This window comes from Schistocerca cancellata, chromosome 6, assembly GCF_023864275.1.
Source record: "Schistocerca cancellata isolate TAMUIC-IGC-003103 chromosome 6, iqSchCanc2.1, whole genome shotgun sequence".
NCBI lineage: Eukaryota > Metazoa > Arthropoda > Insecta > Orthoptera > Acrididae > Schistocerca > Schistocerca cancellata.
Window position 1 is genome coordinate 643,201,034 of NC_064631.1, and position 19,398 is coordinate 643,220,431.

Below are 19,398 nucleotides of genomic sequence, written 5' to 3' on the forward strand. Positions count from 1 at the left end.
ATATGTACACAGTTTAGGAGGAGTTTCTACATGAATGTTAGTTTTTAAGATCTGGCCGAGGTGGTCTGATAGGCCCAGGTTTTGGACAACAATATGCCATTTTTTACTATCAATATCTGTAGCTACATGATCTATTGATGAGGAAGATTCTTTTGTTATTCTAGTTGGACAATTAACAAGGGAGGATATTCCATAACAGCTTAGAATATTCACATATATGTTGTTATAACTTATCAGGCTTCATCATATTAATGTTTAAGTCACCACAGATAATTACGTTTGCTTTTGGTCCAGAAACCTTGTCTAAGCTTTGATTCAGTTTTGAGTGGACAGACAATTCATGTTCAGTTACTATATATAAAAAGCAAATCTTTGTGATACATTAATTTTGTGTGCTACACTGGGACTCAAGACAATCACTTGTATTTCTCAAGCATCAATCAGTCAAATATACCACATGAGCCCTCCTCTTGACCTGATCAAAAGCTCCTACTTTTCAATATGTCCCTCCTAGTTCTATAAAATCCATAGTGTTTTGTAATAAGAGTATGTACGCTATGTCAGTTAGATGTGTGTGTTAGTTTGGTTCAGAATCAATGTCAATGTCTTTGCAGTTTGGCGAAATAGCATACCTCAACTTATCTATTTTTTGGGAAAGCTGAAATCCTTACTTATTACATAATTTCCATACTTTTCTTTAGAATCCGTGTCCTCTTACTTGAGATAGATGTTTATATTTGACTCATCTTGTACTGCCTCAAAGTATGCTCTGTAGCTCTCTAGTATAAGTTTTCCTTCATGATAGTACACAAATATTCTTTTTGTATAAACAGTCTCCATGTAGTATCGATCTGGTGGTAGCTTGTGACTGTTTAACACTTTCCAGATGGAGCTAAGTCCCATTCAGTAACTGCCCATAGCCAGTGCCTGAGCAAGACTCAGGAACCATCTTGAAAAGTTAGCTATTGTTATGTAAGAATGTTTACATTGTTCTGAGTAAATATAATCAGCTCCCACCTTGCCTAATGATTCACTTCATACAAAATAGAAAAACAAAAATTAATCTTATACACAAATATAATTCCTTTTTAATTTTTTTTTAACTTTCCAGTATAGGCAAATAAATACAATGGGACCCTAATTGACAATATTTTCTTTGATGAAGCTCAGAGCAAGAAAATATCTGTTTACCCAGTAACAAATGTTCTCTCTGATCATGATGCACAATTAGTTATGATAAATAACTTAGTGCCTTACAGTATGAGTACTCCTCAGTGGAAATCAGATAGAATAATTAATGACTATAGAAAATATGTTTTTAAGAATAGTTTACAGGAGATGACCTGGGATGTAATTTATAATGAACCAAATACTATCATAAAATTTAATCTATTCCATGATAAATCCATATCATTATTTGAAAATAGCTTTCCACCTAAGCTAATCAGAAAGGACACTAAATGGCCATGTAAAAAAACCATGGACCACTTGAGGGATTAAAGTATCTTGTGGAAGGAAAAGGAAAATGTATCTTTTGGCAAACACAAGTAGGAATCTGGCAGTAGTTGCACACTACAAAAACTACTCAAAATTACTAAGAGAGGTTATTAAAAAATCAAAGAATATTTACATAATGTCAGAAATCAGTACTTCCAACAACAGACTCAAATCTATATGGAACGTAGTGAAATGAGAGGCAGGACAACCAGCCACAGAACAGGACAACATCATTACTGAAATGAATGGAAGGGCTATACTTGATGAGTCACCATTATCAAATGCCCTTAATTAATCACTTCTTAAAAGTGGTAGAAAACATAGGGACTAACAGTTAAAGAGCAAAATCACAACAGTATGTTGGAAAGGTAATTTTCATAAAATTCAATCATATGAATATATCACCAACTTGTTCTCCTGGAATTAAGGAAATTGTACATTCTCTCAAAAATAAAAGCTCATCTGATTTTGATGGTGTTTCCAATAGAGTACTTAAAAATTTGTTCCCATGTAATTAGGCTAGTCTTATCTGAAGTTTGTAATGTATCACTAACTCACGGCATTTTTCCAGAGAGACTAAAATATGCCATTGTTAAACACCTCTTTAAGAAAGGTAATATGAGAGATGTCAATAACTACTGACTTGTTTCACTGCTGACATTGTTCTCCGAAATTTTTGAGAAGATGTATTCTAGAATAATATCTCATATTAGCAATGATAGTGTCCTTAGTAAATCTCAGTTTGGGTTTCAGAGGGGTTGCTCTATTGAGAATGCCATTTACACATTCAGTCACCAGATTTTACAAGCATTAAATAATAAAATAGTGCTGGCTAGTATTTTCTGTGACCTAAGGCATTTAACTGTATGAATTACAGTATTCTCATAGATAAATTGATGTCTTATGGGACTGATGGTATAGCCAACTAATGGATAATGTTGTATCCCACCAAAAAAAATGCAGAAAATTGTACTCAGGAATTCAAGCAATATATTCCAGGGACATAATTCTCACTGGAGAGAAATCATTTATGGGGTTCCCCAAGGTTCAATCTTAGATCTACCACTATTTCTCATATATATGATCTTCTGTCTAGTATACAGGAAGCAGAACTAGTTCTTTTTGCAGATGACACTAGTATTGTAATCAATCCAAGCATACATACAGAAACAGAAGAAATGGTAAACATAGTTCTTAAAAGTATCATAGACTGGTTTTCTGTGAGTGGTGTCACCTTCAACTTTAAAAAGCCACAGCATATTCTGTACATCTATGGGTACTACGCCAATGATAAGTGTAACACATGGTGATGAAATAATAAGTAGGGCGGGAACTCCAAAATTATTAGCGATCAATACTAATGAGAATTTAAAACTGGGGGGGGGGGGGGGGGGAAACACGCTCACACACACATTTTGGAGCTCTTAAAATATCTTCGTTGAGCCACACATGTGTTTAGAATCATGGAAAATCTTGGTGGAGAGAAATCAGTAAGTTGACATGTTTTACATATTTTAATTCTATAATGTCATATGGAATAATATTCTGGGGCAACTCATCTTTAACAAAGAAAGTCTTCATCGTGCAAAAATGTGCTTTTAAGAATACTATGTGGTGCTCACCCACGATCATCTTGTAGACATCTGTTTAAAGGAGTTGGGCACTCTGACTGCTGAGTCACAATATATTTACTCCCTCATGAAGTTTGTTGTAAATAATCCACTACATTTCAAAAAGAACAATGATGTACATAATAACAATACCAGAAGGAAAAATGGCATTCATTACTCCTCATTAAGGTTGCCTTTAGCACAAAAAGGGGTGCACAATGCTGCAATAAAAATTTTTAATCACTTACTCTGTGTTATTAAATGTCTTGGCAGACAGTGAAGTAAAATTTGAAAACAAAATGAAAAAGTTTCTCCTTGACAACTCCTTCTATTCTGCTTAAGAATTTCTATTACTGTAATGGGTAGGCATTATTAACTCGTATCTGTATATCTTTTTTCTTTTAGTAATTAAAAAAAAAAAAGAAAAAAGAAGTAAAAACCTTAGAAATGTTCAGAATGTAACCGTGTGTACAAATTAATTTGTGATGTGAATGTAAAATGACTCATTCTACATCATTATGAATTATCACGCAAAATTTTCCCAGCGAGATGCTACAATAACTAACAATAGGGGATTCTCTTATTCCTCTTCTATACACCACTACAAATTCAGAGTTGAGTTGCTCTGAATGAAATGATCAACCTTTGGCCACCACTTGTGCATGATTCTTAAAACTTAAAATTAGTTGAACATTAATTATTTATCACAATATACCAATAATACCAAATGCACTGTTCATCAGAATATTGTACAATTTATAGTTTCATCTACATCTACATTCTACATTTATACTCCGCAAGCCACCCAACGGTGTGTGGCGGAGGGCACTTTACGTGCCACTGTCATTACCTCCCTTTCCTGTTCCATTCGTGTATGGTTCGTTGGAAGAACGACTGCTGGAAAGCCTCTGTGCACACTCGAATCTCTCTAATTTTACGTTCGTGATCTCCTAGGGAGGTATAAGTAGAGGGAAGCAATATATTCAATACCTCATCCAGAAACGCATCCTCTCGAAACCTGGACAGCAAGCTACACTGCGATGCAGAGTGTCTATCTTGCAGAGTCTGCCACTTGAGTTTGCTAAACATCCCGTAATGCTATCATGCTTACCAAATAACCCTGTGACGAAACACGTCGATCTTCTTTGGATCTTCTCTATCTCCTCCGTCAACCCGATCTGGTACGGATCCCACACTGATGAGCAATACTCAAGTATAGGTCGAACGAGTGTTTTGTAAGCCATCTACTTTGTTGATGGACTACATTTTCTAAGGACTCTCCCAATGAATTTCAACCTGGTACCCACCTTACCAACAATTAATTTTATATGATCATTCCACTTCAAATCGTTCTGCAAGCATACTCCCAGATATTTTACAGAAGTAAATGCTACCAGTGTTTGTTCCACTATCATATAATCATACAATAAAGGATCCTACTTTCTATGTATTCGCTATAAATTTTTAGTATTAGGGTAAAGTCAGTTCACCTGTCTGGTACTCAAACATCTGTTCTGCTCAGGACCTAAATCTCTACATAACTGCCATTAAAGCCCATACTAAAAACTTAGGGAATATTGAAGATCAACAGACCAACAACATTATTAGTACGTTTTAACAATGGCCATAGAGAACTGTATGATGGCCTGTTTCCTTGCTACAGTAACCCCTTAAAGCCACAGAGCTTCTGTACTATCATCAGCATCAGCATTTTACAGCTTCTTCCACTTTTTTATACATCTACATCACATTTTAAACAAAAGAGTTACCTCTAACAATACATAAATAAATGATCATATTTATATCATTAGCCACTTACTGTTGATCTGTAACTAAGGTTGTGTTTAATTTCCTTGTGACTCCAGCCACACCACTTAGGCACATCACAATCTCCATATTTTAATCTACCACCAAACTGCAGTATCTTTATTCTGATGGTTGCTACTTTTCTTATATACCACTACATTATTGCACTCTGTAAGAAGTTGCTCCATTTTCACACCTTATTCTCTCAGCTAATCCATTGCTCAAAACATAAAAAATTTCACCTCCTAAAAATAAAAAATATTCTTAAGCACAAAGAAATTCTTAAGCCATCTCATTTCAGATTGCACTCACAAATTTCATGATAAAATATAAGGACAGTATTGCTGATATTACTCACTATTATCTAATGGCTCTGAGCACTATGGGACTCAACATCTTAGGTCATAAGTCCCCTAGAACTTAGAACTACTTAAACCTAACTAAACTAAGGACATCACACACACCCATGCCCGAGGCAGGATTCGAACCTGCAACCCTAGCAGTCCCGCGGTTCCGGACTGCAGCGCCAGAACCGCTAGACCACCGCGGACGGCTCTATTATCTATTATCTCCATATTTTAATCTACCACCAAACTGCAGTATCTTTATTCTGATGGTTGCTACTTTTCTTATATACCACTACATTATTGCACTCTGTAAGAAGTTGCTCCATTTTCACACCTTATTCTCTCAGCTAATCCATTGCTCAAAACATAAAAAATTTCACTTCCTAAAAATAAAAAATATTCTTAAGCACAAAGAAATTCTTAAGCCATCTCATTTCAGATTGCACTCACAAATTTCATGATAAAATATAAGGAGAGTATTGCTGATATTACTCACTATTATCTAATGGCTCTGAGCACTATGGGACTCAACATCTTAGGTCATAAGTCCCCTAGAACTTAGAACTACTTAAACCTAACTAACCTAAGGACATCACACACACCCATGCCTGAGGCAGGATTCGAACCTGTGACCCTAGCAGTCCCGCGGTTCCGGACTGCAGCGCCAGAACCGCTAGACCACCGCGGACGGCTCTATTATCTATTAACTCTTGAAGCTGTGCCCTCAAATAAGATGGATTTTCTCCATCCTACACCTGTCAAATTTGTATTGTGAAATCCACTTAGTCTTCACAATATACTCATCAGATACAGTACTAGGGCATTTACCAATCTTCTCACTTTGTCACATTTCCTTGTGGGGCATGTGAGTAACAATACAACTGGCATATATGTCACAAACATGATTTTTTGGCTTAATATCCAATGAAGGATAAATACTCGTAGGATAATAACATATTACAAAAAAATTAAGCTGAATAATTATAACAATGTACTCAGCCATACATACTGACTCATAACTTAATGATATTAGCGCTACTTCCACTCTCCTGCTTATCCAAACTCCAATTTCTAGTGTGTGGCAATCTGGCTTTATAACATCCAAAAATGTGTTGGTTTCATTGAAACTCCTCCAACCAGTAAATCCTCTTGTATTTTAATAAAAGGCAGAGGTAGCTGTGTTTAGATAGCATAACATTCAGTATATGAAGACAAATAATGTGCATATGCTATATCACACTGAAGTGTACAAATGGAATACGATAAAATAGTTTTTTTATGTTAAGCTTTCTGACATATTCCACACCCATGAAAATCATATCATTTTTGGGTCTATGGAACAGAAACTGAATCTAATCTGTGGAAGGGAAAAAAAGGACAGTAACCCAATCCAACATAATTCCATACAATCTAACACAATGCAAAGTAAATTTCTTTTGAAAAATATAGACATTAAGTGAGTGACTTGGTAAAGGTAGCAGTGAACAAAAATTTCTTATTGTGTGATCATTAGAAGCGACTATGTGCCTGTGACAGTATCACATCCTTCTCCTGTTTAAATATTGATTGGTGTAAAATGTCACATCTATGCTTCTGTTTTTCATACATTCTCTGATAACTGCTGTAGGTTATACATAATTCATCATTATGTATGACATAATGTGTTGGATCATCTCACATTATATTACCTTGGAGTTTTTTAACTATCTCTTACATAGTCTCCAATAAGAGTTTGTTGAACCTTACAAAAATACTGTAAAGTAGTTGACACAGTGACAGATTTTCGTATCTGGTTCACTTGCTTATGAAAAGGGAACCACATAGTGTCTTTTATCATTATAGTTACAAGGCTACAGTTAATAGAGATATCATGTCTGCAGTTAACAAATTTTCCTATTTTTGTTTCAGACTCTCTGGACCAATGGCTATTCGACTAACTTTCATATCAGAATTTCATAGCCTTAAGTATAGGACAAGAATAATGGTACTATCTGGATTTCTGTATGCAATTGCAACCATTATTATTCCAGGTAAGTCAAATATCCATTTTAAGTGTGTAGTTAATAATGCTTTGTATTAGTTTTCAGGTATTAAGTAATACTTAACACTCCAATATATGTAACAGAATGTACGAAAAGATGTGGACTAGTGACAAGCATCAGGTGTGAGAAAAAGTGAATTAGCAGCTGTGAAAAATGTTACTCTGAGTCGTGTATTACCCATGACAGTTACTGGAAATATTAGCAAAATACAGGAGTGTACAGGCAACCTTTTACCCAAAGTTGAGATAATTTATCTGTGTATGGACATATGGATCTGTGCACTCTGAAGAACAACTCAAATTCATAAATTGAGGTACTATGTGAATTGTGTATTGTATTTTATTCATCTCATGACGTACATTTGCAGTCCATTTGGTTTTCATACAGGGGACATGTCAAAAATTTATAATACAGTTACAATGATTTTTACATTAACAAATAATATCACAACAATAAATAATAATGCTACAAGGATATTTCTTGGAATATGTACCACATTGTACCCAGCTCAAATTTCCAGTTTGTCCTGCATGAATTATCCACTGAGTAATAACACTTTAGTGTCAGTACCTGATATATCTTTCTTTTAAGTGAACCTAAATTCATCTGCATCAGCTTGTTGCCTTTTAATTTATTACAAATTTTCATTCCCATGTATTGAAGTCCCTGTGCATACCATCTGAGGTGGTGGGTGGGGACCATAAAATTTTCTTTGTTTCTAGTATCATGTGAATGGACACAATGGTTTCCCTCAAATAATTCATGTCTGGTGTACAAAAATATAATAATCTCATATATGTATAAGGATGGCATCATTAATATTTTAAGTCTTCTAAATAATGGTTGACATGGTTCTTTGTGATTTGCAGTGTACATATTTTGAATAATTTTTTTCTGCATTTTTAGCATCTGCACTATGTTTGTTGAATTACCCCAAAAAGCAATACCATACCTGATAATGGATTCAAAGTAGTTTGTATGTGCTACTTTTCATGTGTCCATGTCAGTTGCAGTTGATAATATTTGATTTGCAGATGCAAAGCTGCTCAGTTTCTTTACTAGGTATTCAATGTGTGCCTGCCAGCTCAAATTTTTATCTACATTTAAACCTAAGAATTTGACTGAGTCACTTTCTTCTATATCGTGGTTGTTGTGTACAATCTTAATCTGATCACATTCAGACTGTTTGGTTTTGCACTGCATCATGTGAGTCTTGGATATGTTTAGATTCAACCCATTCAACTGAAACCAAGTTTCTAAGGTACTAAGGGTTCTGATCACAGATCTGAGAATTTTTTCTGAAATCCCGATCTTCAACTAAGACAGAAGTATCATCTGCAAACAGAACTGATGGGTAGCTGATATTTAATTGGGCCTAGTATGGAGCTTTGTGGAATACAGTGAGATATTTTTTTCCAGTCAGAAAAACAATATGCGCCATTTGAAGAGATGCTAACACTTTACTATCTGTTTGATAAGTAGGATTTAAGCCATTGTAGGGCACTGCTGCTAATGCCATACTTTTCAAGTTTGTAAACAAGCAATGCATTGTTTAAGAATCAAATGCCTTTGTGAGGTCACAGAAAATTCCTGCCACTTTATTTCTCTTGTCTATTGATGTACTTATTTTCTAAATGAAACTGTTTACTGCATCTGTGGTATTTTTCTCCTGCTGAAAACCAAATTGATTGTTTAGAACAACAGAATATTTTGCAATGAGGTTTTGGATTTGTGCAACAGTAAGTTTTTCAGATATTTTAGCTAGGATTGGGAGAACCGAGATAGGATGATAATTTCCCATGATCTCTCATGATCCCTTCTTGAAGAGTGGTTTGACTTCAGCATATTTCAGTACCTCTGAGAAACAGCCATCTTCAAAACATTGATTTATTACTTGAGCTAGTGGGTTTGCAATTCTATTGTGTGCCACTTTAATAACTTTGGTGGGTATTCCATCCCAACCTGCAGATTTTTTGTTTCTCGATGTTAGAATAGCATTTTCTACAACCTCTGTAGAAACTTTTAAGTATTTTGGAAAGTTATCAGATTTTTCATCTAAGTCAAAGGGATTTACTTCGTTGTGATAATCTGAACATCTACATCAGAATTTCTACATTTATAAAGAATTCATTAAAGTACTCTTGTATTTGAGCTGGACTTACAATAGTATTTCCTTCAATCTTATAGGCTTTAACACCTAACTCAGATTTAATGACTGGCCACATAGCCTTTGCCTTATTTTTCTGATTTAAAATTAGCCTTTTATTTGCCAGTGGTTTTGCTGGCCTGACAGCTCTTTTAAATATGGTTTTATAGAGTCTAACATATTTAGTGAAATCAATATCTTTAGTATATTTTAGTTCTCTGTGCAGTTGCCTTTTTCTTACACTGGAAATTTTTATGCCCTGAGTAATCCACTTTAACTTATTTGTTATTTTATTGCTGCAGAGTCTAGGTGCAAATGTTTCATTAAAGACACCAAGAAAACTATTACCGAATTTCTCAAAGTTTTCATCACTTGAGCTACAATGATCAAAAGGCCATGTTTTCTTTGCTACAGTTCCTGCTCTTATGGGTTCTCATACATGAAATCTTCCCATCTGTCTGTGGCAGCTCAATGAACAATGCACAATGATCTGAAATACCTAGATGTAGACAAAATTTATACAAATCATCATACACATAATTAGTTAGAACATTGTCAATACATGTTGCTGATTGCCCATTGTCTCTGGTAGATTCAAAGAAATTCAATTTGAAACCATATTCCTTTACTAAGTCAGTGAATCTTGAAGTGTAGCTACTATCAATATTAAAAACAGCAGATATTACAATTCTTGTTCTTTTTTCTTTTTTCTAGCATAATTTGAAGTTTAGATAAGAACAGTTCTGTTGTTGACATCGTTGGAATTCTGTATATTGAGATTAATAACATTTGCTAGTGAGTCCACTATTTCTGCTTAACAGCTCTCAAACACACATTCTTCATTCAAATAATTAAAACAGTTTCTGGTCTCACAATTTATATCACTATGTAGAAGTATACGTTAACATCCATATGACTTGTTTCTTCTGCAAAAGTTACTTGCAAATCTGAAGTTCCCTATTTTGTTTAGGATTTTAATTGTGTCCTCAGTAAACCAGTACTCATTTAAACAAACAACTCTAATATTTGCACATTCTGACAGAATGATTTCATTGTTTGAAGCATCAGTGTTTAAACCATTTATATTCCAGTGGATAACATATCTACTGTGACTATTAGTTATGGGCTTAGCACATTTCTTTCCTGATAACAGTTTGGTTTTGTCTTTCTTAAAGCTGCACAAGTTTTTCACCCCCATCCCTTCTTATCAGTTTCCCTTGTTTTTTATGACCTGGCAAGTATCTATGAACATCTTACTGAATATTTTTGAGCCCAACCTATTCAGATGTAGATGACAAGACACTTCGCACTTAGAAATTTGTTGGGATCAATGAAAACAACTCCTAGTTCAATGCACTGTTGTTTAATGTTGCTGTTTATTCTCTGCACATAGCTGTCATTCACTGATCTCCTGTACACAATGCCACTTAATATTATTCTGGAATTTGAGTAGAGTCTTCTGGCCATTTGGATGAGGTTCCTTGTGTTCTAATTCTTATTTATGTACCTGTACCCTACCTACTGCTCCACACATCCAATGTATGATTAGGCAGTTTTCTTTACTCATGTCATTGTTGTATTCTGGCCATGATTGCTGAATAATGTATTATTGTCAACACAGTTGTTTAGTAAATTGGAAAATACATCAGATAAAAATAATCTATGGACTCACCAGCCACATGCTCATTATAGTAGGTGGATTCTTGGTAGATACACAGATTCCAGAATATGGCTCTGAAGCTGGTTGACGGGCTGGAGGATAACCACTCTATTCTCAGACTTGTTCTACTTGCTCTTAACATAAACTAGTGTAGCATAAATAAAGATGTTAATAATTGCAAGGATTTTCATGTTGACAAAGAGAGGTGAATGATATTCCTTGGGACCAGCTTTACACATTATTGTAACTACTTTCTTCTGTCACAAATGAATTACAGACATTGGTTGTGAAAAATCAGTGAGGAAAATTAAAAATTTGTGGTGGACCAGTACTCGAACCTAGGTCTCCTGTTTACTAGGCAGTTGCTCTGACCAGTAAGCCATCCATACACAGTGGTCATTGTCAACTTATATACACACTACAAATGTAGTGCCATTGCCCATTATCTTCATTACTTGCAGCATTTGCCGATTTCCATAAAAGTGCATCTGCACTTAAGAGATCATTGGCCATTCGAAAGAACAGATATCACATTTATATGCTTTCTTCTGTGTTTTTAGGATGGCTGCAGAATAGCTAGATTGACCCATAACAACAGGCCAACTTTGCACATTATTCTAAGTACCTTCGCTTGTATTTTTAGGATGTCTGTGACAACCAAAGTGCCCCCATAGCAACAGACCATAAAAAACTGTGAGACAGTAAGCAACTGAAGTAAACCATTCTTAGTTACTCATCAGTGACTCAGCCTGCCAGTTTCTGCAGTAGAAGACAGTACACTCATGCAGTTTACCTGCAGACATTGATAATATGTTTCTCCCAGTCCAGTTCAGAGTCAATATGTATGCCTAAATGTTTTACTGTTATATATCCTACGTACTTAGACAATTCTAGCAGAAGGTAATGTGCTTTTTCACGATTGCAGAGCAGTTTGTTAGATGCAAACCAGTTCAGCGATAAGTCCAGGAGTTTCTGCATAGCACAGTACAATACTAAAGCAGCATGTTGTGCACAGCAGATAACTTAGTGGTGATGTCTATTACTGTGTAACCTCCCCCTCACTTATCAACCTTAATGACAGTGAAAAATTAAACCGCGTGTACCTAATGGGAATTTGGGAAAAAGCAATCGTCACCGAAGTTAATCTGTCGGTAAAGAGGGAGGAAAAGGTTACATCTAAATGAAAGGAAAAATGCAAATGAAATTGGTGGAAATTAATTTTGAGAAAAGGGTAAAATTAATAAAGAAAGTAAATGTGCAGTCGTTACATTAACAATTAATTGGCGTTAATTAGATATTTGAGATTTGGGGAAAATTACGGTCACCAGTCCTATGGACAACTACTATAATAACTGAAAATGAAAAATTAATGCACATATAATTAGCACTAAAAGCGTGACAACTGAAGGTTGACACGTGTTGTTAAGTGAAAACTGAATGTTTGTCAGAAGAAATAAATTTCACTACACTCTGACTTAATTTAGCAAAAGAATTAATAAAATCGAAAAACTGAAAGTTAATTTAGTGACTGAAATTAATAGTGAGCTTTGTTTCTGAAGCACATCGAAATTCAGTAAAATACGGTTAGTCTTGGGCTACCTCAACAATCATTTCAAAAGCTACTTGAATCTACGCAATTTAGAAATAAGAGATTTAACTTTGAACTTGAATTAAATGATTCTGAACAATTAACAATAGTAAAATTTAGTACATACCAAGCTGAGCTGCAGTTACAGGTAAGCTAAAATATGGTAACAAAACTCGCACTCTTAATTTGTGCTTGTGTAATCTAAATATTGTAGCCAGCTATGAATACCTTAACGGAACTTTAAAATTAAAGCAGTGAAATCGAATGATATTACTTTAATGCTGGCATTTGAATTTCAAAGACACTCGGGTTCATTCTGGAAAAGGAAGGGACCCTGCTTGGTAATGCAATTGGGACAATGAGCAACAAAGGTTCATGCAACGTTGTTGTAATTTAGTGAGAAAAATTTAACAGTTTGAAAAGCTGAGGTCTGCCATACAGTTCTAAAACTTTATGTGCTTCCAGTCTTCCTTGTTGGTTGATTGAAGGTTTGAAGTCGTCGATCGAGGAGGTGGCGACAGTCACTCATTGTCAGCCGTCACTGTTGCAGAAGCTGGATGATGGCGCGCCTTCTTCTCGACATGGCCTCCAGCCGAAACGGGCTCTTGATGTGTGCCAGCTAACGCTTCCCGTCCGCGACACCATGTCAGAAACTATCATAGCAAGTCGAGTGCAATTACATGCTGCCAAACCCCAGAAGCGCGACAACTCGCGGGAGCGTCACACAACACACCTGCTCCACAGCTCTACTCCAGCCAGACTCTCTCTGCCCGCGCTCCATGCGGCAAAGTTGACACTACCAAAGATCTTAAACACTTTGGTTCTCCACACGAACATAAAAACAAAGATGATGTGACTTACCAAATGAAAGTGGTGGCAGGTCGACAGACTCACAAACGAACACAAACATACACACAAAATTCAAGCTTTCGCAACAAACTGTTGCCTCATCAGGAAAGAGGGAAGGAGAGGGAAAGACGAAAGGATGTGGGTTTTAAGGGAGAGGGTAAGGAGTCATTCCAGTCCCGGGAGCGGAAAGACTTACCTTATGGGGAAAAAAGGACGGGTATACACTCGCACACACACACATATCCATCCACACATATACAGACACAAGCAGACATATTTAAAGACAAAACTATATATATATATATATATATATATATATATATATATATATATATATATATATATATATATATATATATATATACCTAAAAACAAAGATGATGTGACTTACCAAATGAAAGTGCTGGCAGGTCGACAGACACACAAACGAACACAAACATACACACAAAATTCAAGCTTTCGCAACAAACTGTTGCCTCATCAGGAAAGAGGGAAGGAGAGGGAAAGACGAAAGGATGTGGGTTTTAAGGGAGAGGGTAAGGAGTCATTCCAGTCCCGGGAGCGGAAAGACTTACCTTAGGGGGAAAAAAGGACGGGTATACACTCGCACACACACACATATCCATCCACCCACCCACCTACAAAGGCTAAAATCAGCATAGTGAAGATTAACATGTGGCTCATAAGTAATCATATATATATATAGTAAAACAATTACAATATATTAAGACACAGAAACGTCATATCTTCAGGAAACAAAATAAGGAAAAAAAGTTATTGTACAATAGATGGAAATAGGAGGATATGCATTTCCGGCGTTACAACTTGACAAATAATTGATTCCAACTATAAAGAAGAATGGCCCCAAGAATTTGCCCAACAACATACCTTCACAGCAGAATTCCTGTTTTTAACGGAGACAAGAATTATTTACTTATTCCACATATACCTTCACTGCATAGTTTTTTGTGCCCCTTAAGTCTTCTGGATATTCTTCTTTATTCTTCATCCTGTGATTATTTCTTGTGGTGGACCATTATTAAATAATGAACCCAGCATTGCATTTAATAGCATTAAATTTACTTTCAATAATCAGCTTGTACGTCAGTAACTATATCAATTTAACATCACAGGTAAGTAACCTACAAAGGCTAAAATCAGCATAGTGAAGATTAACATGTGGCTCATAAGTAATCATGTTTTGAATAGATCTTTAAGTATTTACTCCTAGTCATAGGCTGACTGATAAGAGACATTGCAGCATAGTGTCTGGCAGACATAAAAGTTTGCATAAAGAGTTATGAACAATGACCAACTGAAAATTACATGATGAATGCAAGATACTGGACATAGATTGAGCATTCACTGATGACTTGTTACTAACTCCCGAGTTTTGTATGTAACTCCTATTTATAGACACATGTATTACGGAAATTATGAAATAGTAAAATACAAGACTATTAGATTTTAGATATTAACATAAGAGACAGAAAAAATAAAATACACAAAGACACATCAGGCAAAGAAGCAAATTTCTTTTAACTATAAAAGAACAAAATAATAGGTACTATGTTATAAGAGAGAAGTATTATGTGCGTGGGGTTCCCAAGGATTGCCAAGAATTTTTGAGAAAACGAAATTTTCTAATTGGAATAATTAACAAACTAACAGGTTATTGCACTAAAGGCATCTGTTTTGTAAGCGTAAAAATCAAAGCTACTAAACTGTAACACAAGATTTTGGCAATAATTACTGTTTAACAATGGAATGTTTTTGTACATGAAAATATTAAATACGAAAAACTTTTGAGACGCTAAATTTTCAGAGGAAGTAAGACATTTGCTTGAAAAAGGAGCATGGGGATTTTCAAATAAGCTGTGTCAATCTTAGAAAAAACAATTTTTATCTGTTTTGAATTTTGATTTGCACATTGTTTAGAGGTATCATAAATTAAAAACATTTCTGTAAACAAAATGTTTCCATATGAACTAAACATACTATTGAAACTCCCTACCAGATTAAAAGTTTCTTCTGGACTGGGACTTGAACCTGGGACCTTTGCTTTCCATGGGCAAGTTCTCTACAACTGAGCTATCCAAGCACAGCTCGTGACCTCCCTTCAAAGCCCTACTTCCACCAGTACCTCAATTCCAAACTTATGCTTTTAACATTAGAAATTGGTAATTTTACAGTGAATAGTGAAATTTTGTGAAATAACTGCATGGATAATAATTTAGTCATTGTATATAACTATTCTATATGCACTAATACTGAAAAGAGATCAGAAAAGAAAAAAAAATGTATTGGCATCAGGAGTGGTACAAGAGCCAGTAGGATAATCCCAACTTTGCTCTGCTACACATGAACCCTCTGCCAGTCACTTAAGTGTGAACTGCAGAGTAACCATGTAGATGCAGATGTTGCAGGTCACTCCATTAAGCTGCAGCAGGGGTGTACATTGTATGCTGCTGACAGAAGTTGCTCTACCCCGATTCAGTGGACTTGGGCACATGTGGTGGTTGCAGAGGTGCAGCACGGTTGACGATGTTCTGCATAAGTGAGAGTGTGGCTTGCTCGGCAACATTCTGACCAGGCCTGGAAGTGATGTGGATAGGGATGTTCTGTGCAGGCACAGGAGTGGTATGCTTGCCAGAATTCTGCACTAGCCCAGGTCCAATGCAGGTGGTGATGTTCTGTACAGGTGCATATGTGGAGCAGGTCATGGGGAGGCAGGGTGTGTTGATGTGTGAAGGTGGTTGCTCCAGCAAGATGCAGTGGCATCAGAATCAGAAGTTACTGGGCAAAGTTGGTTGGACTCGGCCGCTGTGTGTAAGGGAGAATGCTGATGCAATTGCCATGGTGCATGGTGGCAAGCACTGCCGTGACCAGTGGGGTTATGTTGTTGTGTGTCACTGGAATATTCCTGATGTAAATGTTTATTAGCAGCACCACTAATTAGAAATAAACTGTCAACATTCATAGGCCAAGTTTGAGTTTGGTCTGGACAAAACTGGGTATGTGCCATGTTTGTGTCCGAAATCCAGGACTGGCAGCATGTGGGTGGGTTGAAGAAATTCACATGTGGTGCAGTAGATGTGCTGCCCACGGTGAGTGAAAATGAATCCGTGCATCTGGAATGTTGCCGTCAAGTCATTGAAAAGTGTTTCTGCAAGTAGGATATGTTGATGAGGTTCCATAGTAGATCATTTGTGGCTTTCAATTTTTTGTGACTAACATCGTAAGTTGAACTACAGTATTGAAGCATTTCACTTGCACAACTGATGTCTGAAGATGGTGGATGAGTCACTTGATAAGCACTGCACTATCCAGAACAGAAACCATTGGTCTGATAAGCAAATTTCAGTGGCCAACGGTTATGTGTGGGTGGCATTGTTGTAACTGCACTGGTGTGAATTTGACCTTGTACGTGGTCGTCGTTAGTCAATGGGTTCACCGAGGAGGAAACTTGGGATACATACAGGTGTTGTTGTGGGTGATAGCCACCACAGTTTATTTTACTGGACTAGTTTCAAGCATTACCCATCACTGAAACTGGTCTGGTAAAACAATCTAGTACCAACAAGCAGCTTACATCAAACAGTTAATTATTAATGTGACACATTCACAATTTCTACAAGCTGCAGAGCACCAAATGTACAAGACAATCTTATCACTCCTGTGTCACAAAATTACAACATTCCCTTCAAATAGCATTCTCTGTTTTCCTGAATGAGAAAAGAAATACATGAACAATTCTGAACAATAGACTTGGTAAGGAAGCAGTTTTTGCTACACCTTATCCACTCTATATGTACTATGCATACCCATCACCAGTTCAGTACAAAACAAAAACAGAATTCAGAAGCTCTTAGGTGACTAGAACTGTGCTGAAATGTTCATTAATGATAATAGAGGATGACAGTAAGTTATTAGTAAGAAGGAAGGACTGGTGAGAAGATAGTATCAACTTTGAAATTCCATTGCCTTACACGCCAATCATCGCAAGAAAGTAAATCCTTGTAGACATACTATGCTTAATCTCACAGATAAACAACTGAGTCACACTGCGATATCGGTGTTGGAAAAGAGGCTAAATATTTCACCCACTCCAAAGACCTTGCCTATTAAGGATCTTGTCAGTGCTGTTGAGCAAGGGGGTCTCAAAAGTGCTGAGTGAAACTACCAAAGAAATAAGACAAGAAGCTTGCAGGGCCACAACCAGGATACCTGCACCGAAGCAAAACATCAACACTGAAGAAAAGAAAGCTCTCTGTTCCTTAATAAAAGACACAGAAATAGTGATTTTACCTGCCGACAAGGGAAATGCTACTGTCCTTTTCCTGCAACATCCTATTTTGGCAAGATGACGGATTTACTGCAGGACTCAGCGTATCGCCATCTCCAGAAGGATTCAACTGATGCTGTACAATGGAAGACATCCGCACTCCTCAAATCCAGCCAGTTTCCTGAACATCTTAAAAAGAGCTTAAGAATACAAGCACCAGTTCCATCACAACTCTATGGGCTGTCTAAGATCCATAAGGAAGGGGCTCCTCTTTGCCCCATCATGAGCAATATAGGAGCCCCGATGTATTACCTAGCAAAACATCTGGCCTCTCTTCTAAGCCCACTAGTAGGAAAATGTGAACATCACATTTGAATCTCAGAAGATTTTATACAATGACTGAAGACTTTGCGTCTCGAACCAACTGACATTTTAGTGAATTTCAATGTGGTCTCTTTGTTCACGCGAGTGCCTTTGGTGGATTCATTACAACTTATAGAAACAAAGTTGGAGGAGGACATCTTACATCTTTTCAAACAAGTGTTTACCTTGACATACTATTTATTTAAAAAACAATATTTTGAGCAGACTGACGGTGATGCTATGAGTAGCCCTTTGTCTCCCTTAGTAGCTAACCTTTTTATGGAAGACTTCGAGGATAAAGCACTTCAGTCAGCAGTGTTGAAACCCAAATGTTTCTGGAGATATGTGAATGTTGTTGTTTGGCCACACAGAGCAGCAACGCTTCCTGCATTTCTGGAACATCTTAACTCCCTCCATCCCAGCATTTGCTTCACCATGGAAGTGGAGAAAAATGGAGAGTTCCCATTTCTTGATGTCTTGGTCCACAGGAAAGAAGATGGTTTCTTGGGTCGCAGTGTGTTTTGCAAACCGACTCTCACTGACCTATATTTATGAGCTACAAGTTGCCATCACCTATCTCAACACAGTGGTCTGTTGTGGACCCTCATTCATAGGGCCATAATTATCTCTGATGCGGGGAGCTTACCAGCAGATCTTAGCCCTCTTTGCTCTGTGTTTGCACAGAACGGGTACTCTGATAAACAGATCCGCAGTACAGCCAGAAGAAACAGAGAACTCCATGAGCATGGTTTTACTACCATATGTTGGCAGCGTGTCCTTTAAGATTGGCAGGCTGTTCAAAAAACATCAAATAAAATGTACCTTCTGCTTTCCAGTGCGAGTGCAAACTAAACTGGGTTCTGTTAAAGATGACCTTGGTCTAAGGAGATCAGGGATATATAAAATCTCATGCCAATGTGGGAAATCATACATTGGCCAGCCGTGTTGCACTGTTAAGGATAGATGTGCTGAACATAGACGTCACACCAGACAAGGTCAGCCAGAAGAGTCTGCTGTGGCTGAACACTGTCTTAACATGGGACACAGCATGAACTATGAAGAGACAAAGATCCTTTCGCCCGCTTCCACATACTGGGATTCCATCACTAAACAAGCAGTCAAAATTCATATAAGTAATGACCTGAAGAATAGACACACAGGATTTCAACTCAGCAATGCATGCGAACCAACACTGGCAGCACTAT

The 19,398-nt window shown here is 36.7% G+C and overlaps 1 protein-coding gene across 1 annotated transcript in view; it reads left to right on the top strand.

Moving 5' to 3' along the window:
• The window catches only part of LOC126190909 (synaptic vesicle glycoprotein 2B-like), a 249,317-nt gene that overhangs the window by 126,239 nt on the left and 103,680 nt on the right, over positions 1–19,398 (top strand). Inside the window, exon 5 of the mRNA XM_049931539.1 lies at positions 7,169–7,290. Within this exon, the coding sequence (XP_049787496.1) occupies positions 7,169–7,290 (122 nt within the window). The remainder of the gene's footprint in view (positions 1–7,168; positions 7,291–19,398) is intronic.